General features: G+C 48.1%; 1 protein-coding gene across 1 annotated transcript in view; it reads left to right on the forward strand.

The window, feature by feature from the left end:
* Positions 1-4753, forward strand: part of EVA1A (eva-1 homolog A, regulator of programmed cell death) — a 307412-nt gene extending 302659 nt beyond the window's left edge. Inside the window, exon 8 of the mRNA XM_026653233.1 lies at positions 3380-4753. Coding sequence (XP_026509018.1) covers positions 3380-3750 — 371 coding nt within the window. The 3' untranslated portion in view covers positions 3751-4753. The remainder of the gene's footprint in view (positions 1-3379) is intronic.
* Positions 4754-8216: the final 3463 nt, after the last annotated feature.

The raw sequence follows: 8216 nt of genomic DNA on the forward strand, positions 1-8216 counted from the left end.
ACACACACACACACACACACACACACACACAGCTCAGTGGGGTCCTGGTTCATGACCTACTGACACTCCTGATTGTTACCACTGTACAAATAATAATACTAATAATATTTTCAAAAATGACTAGTGATTTGGGGTGCTTTCATGTTCGACTGCCAAACCTGAAATGCCTTAAAAGAGGCCGGAGTTTCCGAAAGGCTGAAAACACACCCTCTGAAAGTTAGCCCCCACCCTTTAGGGTGTCTCAAGTTGGCCACCCAAAAATGGAGACGCCCCAAATTATTAGTCATGTTTCAAAATCCAGAATCTTGGCCATCGATGATTTAGCTGTTTCAGAACTATGTTGTTGGCCTAAATTGCCCCTTTGCTGTGCAAAAAGGCCCAAGCTTTAGGAGGATGGTTGCTGTATGACTGGGTTGGCCATATAAACTGATAAATGCCAGGTCTGCAGGGCTACAGTTCAATGAAGGAGTCCAGCTTGTGTCCAGCATTTAAGAATGCTGATGGCCTAACTAATATAGCTCATGAATACCAGCAGAGCCCAAAGATTCAATTACTGCATTGGTACTGAATGAAGGACTGTCTGTTTAGAGTTGTGTGTAGTGTATGAAAAATTACTGGCTAACAAGCAATCTAATTTCAGCTCTCTCACTAGCTGCCCATGGTTGCTAGAACGGCGGAGAAAGTGAGTGTGGAAGAAAGAAGGAAACTGGCAAAAGGGAAAGAGAAAAAATGTTTTCAGTCCATTCCAGGCGCCACACGCTGCTTTTTAGGAATTGTGGCAAAAGAGTGAGCTGGGGAACTGATGATGCAACATGTATATATTTTTTTAAATGAGCCTGTATGTGTATGTGAATTTAGTGTTCCTACAGGTGAGGTTCGTCTAATCATATTAGCCAGGCACAGATTAGGCAAACCATAAGCAAGTTCGGCCAGTGCAAATCAGCCCAGCAAACCCCTTCTCTTCCAGTCCTCGGAGCCCTCCGTGTGTTCACTTGAAAATAAAGTTTAGGGGTGAAGTTAATTTCTGCACAAAATAACAACCCACCTGGATCCTGCAACCCAAAAGGCAATTTCAAGGGAATATGGGATGGGATGGAGCAGTTTACTCGGGGATGTTCAAGCCAATGGGTGTTAGGCACCTAACTCCCTTAGGCCCCTTTGAAAATCCCAGTCCTAAAGAATCTCTAATCTCGTCCTGTTTTTGTTTATTTGTGTAGTGCCAGCAGCAGGGTCAGGTGCTTTGTAGGGAGGGATGAAGACGAAGGGTGACATCCTGGCTCCATTTAAGTCAATAGCAATTTTACTAGCATTTCACCCAAGCTCTCTGCCCCCAAAGAGCAATCGAAATAGAGACCTGACAAACAAAGCAGGGTACCAGAGCAGCAACAGACAGCAGTGCAATTGAACAGTGAGACTCAGCACCCAGTTTGTCAGTTCCATGGATTGAAATATCTTTGCTCTCGCGTCTCTGTTTCAGTAAGTTAGAACCCCATGGCGGGAGGTCGGGTTCATGAGCCGCCTTAGAGAAATGTGGTGTTGAGAAAGGGCTTGAACAGGGAGGGAGTGAAGCAGATGGACTGGATCAAGTAGCGGGGCCCAGGTAGATGGGGCAGCTTGAAAGAAGGCCCAGAGATAGGAAAGGAGGAGGCACAAAGTGGGCACTTGGTCTCATAGCTTGTGAAGAGTGAAGGGGATCGGGGGCGGGGTGAGTAGAAACAGAAGCAGAGGAGTGGCCACCTGAATGCATAGGGCCTTGAAGGCAAAGTCGAGGCGTTTAAATTGGATCCAGACAGTGAGGGGGCGAAGCTGATGGAGGCAACTGAAGAGGGCCTGAGCTATGGTTTTTATTGCAGCGGGGAAAGTATTGCAAAGCTTCATGCTGAATAAAGGGCAGTATGCCTGTCACATTACATCAAACACCAGATCAAGTTCCTGTTCAGGATTCTTCCCCCTACTGCTTGCTCTAGCTGTGCCATGGGCATCTTCAGGTACTGGCCTTCGCAGTGACCTTTAACCTCATTCAACCCCAGATTCACGGTCCGATGCTATGGAGCATTTAAAAATATGCTCTGTTGTTTAATTTGTGGCCCATATTTCAAGGGAGTATTAGATGCAATGGACTTGAGATTATTACGTTGAGATCAAGACTGAAATCGGATGTATCATTTGAATTTACAAATGGGGTATGCCCCATCTCCCACTATATACTTCAGGACTGATTCAGCCAAATAAACACCTCCAATAATGCCCCCAGCTTTTACACACTAGAACTCTCCTTAAAGTGATTTTAGGGATGTTTCCTACTTGACTTCTGAAAACTCCACTTGAAGGAAACCAGACCTAGAGGACCCAATTCTGCTCTCATTTCTAAGGGTGTAACGGAATCCAGTGAAGGCAGAGTTGGCCTGAAGGGGACAGACATCTTCCAGAGCCTGAAGGCCAGATTCTCAGCTGGTGTAAAATGTCACAGCTCCACCACTGACTTCAATGGAGCTGCACCAGATCTGAGGATCTGTCCCCAAAGTTTGATTCCCATGCAGGGCTCCGACTTGAATTAACAGGATTGAATTTGGCTCCAGCTATTTTGCCTAGTTCATCTTCATCCTTTGTTGGATCAACTGCTTTGTTGCTATAACACTTAAATGGGACAAGGTGCTTCAGCCCATAGAAATTATCATAATTACACGTCTACAAAATTCAATGCATAAGCAATACAAAAATAAGATGACAGTTTAAAATACAATATGGATCCTTCAAAGTCTCATTATATCTTCTCAGAAACGTTTTTTATGCGGAATCTGTCAAGTTAATGCCCTGGCTCCATGTATTTTGGGGTCTCACATCAGCAGTACATTTTTGTGGTCTGGGCAGAAAGCCAGCACATTTGCCTTAGATAAGCAAATGAATGCTATGAATAGATCATTTCCCACTTCCTTGGTGCAAGGCTTGCCATTTCAGCTGTGCAAAGGTGCAGACAGAAGCATTAGAGCTTTATAATCATCTTTATTCCTTGGCCAATAATGTATGGGGCAGAAAGGTGCACTTAGTCACTGCCGACTGTGCGGCTTGCTGAATAGGCACATAGGTAGTGGAGTTAGCATTTAATCTGGTGGGCTGCTCCTTTAAAACATTGGATGGCTTTAGGACATAAGTAGGTCATGGTATGTATGCAGTAAATGCCTCAGGCACATGTTCTACCACTGGATCCCATTGACTCCATTGGGGTGATGCAGTGTAAACTTTGGAAGTACCATCATGAAACCAGGAGACGATCTGAACCTCCATAGAAACTTGTTCTATTTGAACTTGTGCAGCTGCCCCGTGTGACCAAGTTATTTTATGCCTTGTCCTCTGAGAATCATTTCTTTTCTCCTTGCAGAAAATCCTGAGCGTGCCGCTCTGTATTTCGTCTCTGGGGTATGCATCGGACTCATCTTGACCCTGTTGGCCTTGGTGCTGAAGGTGTCCTGCCGAACTGACTGCAAGCAATCCCCGGGGAAAAAGCCACCTCGGGAGCCGGAGAGCGACAGCGACAGCAGTGACAGTGAGGATGATTCGGACACCACTTCGGACCTGTCGGCCCGCAGGCACCGCAGGTTCGAAAGGACTTTGAACATGAACGTCTTCACCTCAGCCGAGGAGCTGGAGAGGGCTCAGAGGCTGGAAGAGCGAGAGCGCATCATCCGGGAGATATGGATGAATGGGCAGCCGGACATTCCAGGGACCAGAAGCCTGAACCGCTACTACTAAGTGTTGGGAAATCCCACAGGCCGGTACTGCAGCCTACGTCTTCCTGGGCCTGCTAAAGAGGAGAGAGAGGAAAGGAGTGTTACATTGGAGTCTCCCCTTTTCCTTTCAGAAGGGCTAACTGGAGCAGCGTGGATGGACAGCAATAAAGCTTTCACCTTCCCCTTTTCCCTGACTTATTGCTACCGACACCAGGAAATCACCCCCCAGTATTTTCTCTCTGGAATCAGTCTGGTTATAGCAGAGGTGGATGCCAGCTTCTCTTCTTGGTGTAGTTCAACGGTGGGTGGGAGGCATGCAAGTAAAGCCCTCCCCCAGCGCTTGGAAGTTGAACATGCTACGGTACAAACACTGCTCTCATGCTTGCCAGGGAAACCATCAGTGTTCTGCTTTTCCCAATGATTTCAGGAGAATCGAAAGCAAACTGAGACGTGTGTCCGCTAAAGGAAAGATAACATGGGGAGGGAGGCACAAGCGCATGATGAGTGACTGTCTTGTGACTTTATAAGATGTGGGGATTCTTATGCCATGAAATCATCTTGGTGCTTGGACGTTCAACAGTGTGTCCTGTTATTTAAGATGGTGTTTTAATCTGTTCTCAGTGGCAGCATTTTTTTACTGACACCTCAGGGATAAAATCCTTTTTTAAAAATATGTTTCCCCCTCTTCTTCCCCACAAACCAACCTGCTCCCACCAGGGAAATTATGGTATTATAGGAGATGTGTCAGTGATCAGTGAAATGTTAAACAGCCTCAAAGAGGTTGAAAGGGGTTTTGTTTGTTTTGAATTGATATATATATATATATATATTTGAAGAGGCTGCACAGCAATGTGCCTTATTCTTTTTTATTGTTAAACTACAGTTTTCCATGGATAGTGATGCACAATGTTTTATATATTTTATTAAAAAAAGAAAAGAAAAGGTTTGTATTTACAAGAGGAAAATGGGGATGAAATGGGTCAAATACGCCAGCAGGATGGGAAATAAATGCGAAATAAACTCTGCGTTGTTTATATCTATTTTAATTTGCATCCTTGCTCCTGGCTCATGCTTCGCTGCAGTAAGATACTTTGGAAGAACAACAAGCTTTTGCAGCCACTCAAAGCTGATGCAAGTGTCTAAGGCAGTGGTAGGCAACCTGCGGCCCGCGGGTTGCCCACCACTGGTCTAAGGGTACGTCTACACTGCAAAAGAAGGTGTGTTCTTAACTCAGGTTAGTCAACGCAGGTTAAAAAAGCAGTGAAGATACAGCAACTTGGGTTTTCTCACACACACACACACACACACACACCTCCCTCCCTCCCTCTCTACATGAGGTGGCACCAAACATGGTGCGTGGCTAGCTAGTTCTTGCTCACATGCTCAGGGTCTAACTGATCATCATATGTGGGGTCATGAAGGAATTGTCCCCCTGGTTAGATTGACAGTGACTTTGAGGGAGGAGGTTGTCTTCCTCTTCAGCGTGTGGGTGGGGATCACTGCCAGGATTATCTGGGTATATGTCAATCATTTCCCGGCCATTGCAGGGCTACACCTCAGTCCCTCCTATTTCCTGCCTGTGGCACTTCATAGCCTAATCTCTTGTGAGCCGCAATATTTGGTTTAATTTTGGTGGGTGGGTTTAGTGTGTTGATGCTGGGTGATGATGGTGGCCTGTGATATACAGGCGGCCAGACTACATGATCAGGTGGTCCACTCTGGCCTCAAACTCTATGACATACCCTAAATAGCCGTTAAATCCTATCCATGCCTAGGGCTCCTCTCACACCCTTACGCACCCTTTTCCATTGTTCTCTGAGCACATCAACCTATTTCAGTGGTGCCTGCTTCCATGAACAGCTGCTCTATGGATCAGTTCTATAAAGGCTTGTTCCAAAGCTCCTTGAAGTCAGTGGAGCGACTTCCATTGATTTCAAGGTGTTTTGAATATACCCCAACATCCCAAGCCTTGCCGGGTGCTTGATAGTGACAGATGCCAGTGTTAAATTAATAAACTTGAGAAACTTAAAAAAAAAAAAACCCTTAATATTCATTAGCACATTTTAGTGCTTCATGAATAGTATGTGCTAGTTTTTATTAGCTGGGTCATAACTCTGCAGTGAACACATTAACTCAGGTTCTTACTCTGGTGTTGCTCCTATCTCCTCCGTCCTGTCCACACACACAACCCTTTCACACCAGTTTTGTAAGACTTTGAACCTGGGCCATAGGGCCCATCTGGGTATAGGCTAGAGCTTGGGTTCTGCTTCCACTTGGGCTGGTAGCCTGCCCACTTTGCAGTGAGGACGCAGACTAAATCACTCAGGTGCTGATAATTTGCCAAGGCCTTCCCATATTTGCCCCAGAAGGACAGACAAGTTCTTCTTCGAGTGCTTGTTCATGTCCATTCCAATCAGGTGTGTGCACGGTAGCCGGAAGATTTTTCCCCTAGCAGCATCCGTCGGGTTGACCTGGGCGCCCCCTCGAATCGCGTCTTTATGGCGCTCAATATAGAGCCCTGCCGACCTGCCACCCCCTCAGTAACTTCTTACCGTCAAAGATGGTTAGCTGGAACCTCCCATAGTCCCCTAGGACAGAGGCAGCTCTGGTTTCAGGTCCGGCTTCGGCACCGACATCAGCTTCGGTGCCAGCATCAGCTTCGGTGCTGCCGCTATTACCGGCGCCGGCTTCAACAGTGGCTCCTGCGCCACCAACAGCGGCTCCAGCACTGACAGCGGCTCCGGCACCGGCGCCGATACTGACATCGGCACTACGTTCGGTGCCGACAGCCCCAGCACTAAGCATGACATCATCCATGGCGGCCAGTATGGGACAGCTTAGACATGATCGTAACCCTGCCTCGCCCAGTACTCAACTCCCTCCTGTGGTGGCTTGACCCACAGGGAGTATATGCACGAGTCCCCTTCACTCAAAGAAGAAAAAAATGGTTACTCACCTTCTCGTAACTGTTGTTCTTCGAGATGTGTTGTTCATGTCCATTCCAATAGCCACCCATCTACCCCACTGTCAGAGTAGCCGGCAAGAAGGAACTGAGGGGGTGGTGGGTCGGCAGGCTCTATATTGAGTGCCATGGAGGTGCGACTCCAGGGAACGCCCAGGCCGACCCGACGGATGCTGCTAGGGGGAAATCTTCCAGCTACTGTGCACACGCACACACACCTGATCGGAATGGACATGAACAACAAATCTTGAAGAACAACCGTTACGAGAAGGTGAGTAACTGTTTTTTCTCCCACAATTCACTGGGAAAGAATCAGAGAGTGGCTTAGCTTGCAATGTAGCTACACACCTGGGCGAGGCTCACCGGGGTGCTAATCACCCAAGTTAACTCTGCAGTGAAGACAGACCTTAAGGGGCTGGTGCTCAGGCATCACTTAGGAGCTTTCAACCATTCCACTCTCTGTGTTTGTTGCCAAGTGCTGATAAAGGAAATGGTGATGAAAAGCACCGAGCCCCCTTAGCCCGCCCTGAAGTCACTGGGAGTTGAGGACACACAGCCCCTCCCAGGAAGCACTTGGTATATTGCAGGATGGGGCCCACATTTGCAAGGATTTACCTTTCATGCTAGACCACTCTCACCTGAATGCATCCAACAGCCTTTCTGGGATTCATGTCTTTGCCTGCGAGGTCTGAAGCAGCTGGGGGTCTAAGCAGCCACATGACATTCCTGTCGCGGATTGAAAACAGGTTAAAGCTGGGCTGAGCACACCTGCCCTCTCACAGCAACTGCCCAATAAGAACCAAGCTGAGCAACTGCAGCTGGTCTCCCTCGTGACTTCAAGCAACAGGAGGCTGGATTGGCCGGCCATGGGTCTGAACAGCCATTGCAGATGCAAGGGCAAAAACATGTCACTGGTTATAGGCAAAGTAGGCAGCTGCCTTGGGTGGCAGATTGCTGAGGGCTGGTCTACACTACCGCTAACGTCAATCTAACTTATGTCACTCAGGGGTGTGAAAAAGATCCCCCCCCCCGCCGAGCGACATAAGTTACAGCGACCGAAGCGCTTTCCACCCCGGCGCGATGCTGGCGGGAGACGCTCTCCTGCTGACATAGCTTCCCTCTCTCGCAGAGAGGGAATAATTATGCTGACGGGAGAGCGCTCGCTCATCGGCACACAGCGTCCTCCCCAGACGCGCTACAGCGGCACAGCTATGCCCATGTAGAGCTGTGATGTAGACTTGCCCTTAGAGAAGCCACTTAAATTTGACCCGGCCGCCCCGCCATCAGGCCAGCAGGGAAGGGGCTTTGCTGGTATGTCAGCCAGTGGGTAAAGAGGGAGCCTGGGTCCGGTGCTCCCCCGCCATTGCGTCCCTGCCGACTTCAGTGTGCTGTCTTCTTCCTCATAGGAACAAAGGGGGGGGGGAAGAGCCATTGTCCCCCTTTTTTAAATGGGGGAGGGCCATGCCCCCACTTTTAAGAATCTTTCCTAGCAAAGGCTTCTCCTGCTCTTAAAGGGACATGCACCT

Source organism: Terrapene carolina, unplaced genomic scaffold (assembly GCF_002925995.2).
Source record: "Terrapene carolina triunguis isolate 2854851 unplaced genomic scaffold, T_m_triunguis-2.0 Scaffold42, whole genome shotgun sequence".
In the NCBI taxonomy this organism is placed as follows: Eukaryota; Metazoa; Chordata; order Testudines; family Emydidae; genus Terrapene; species Terrapene triunguis.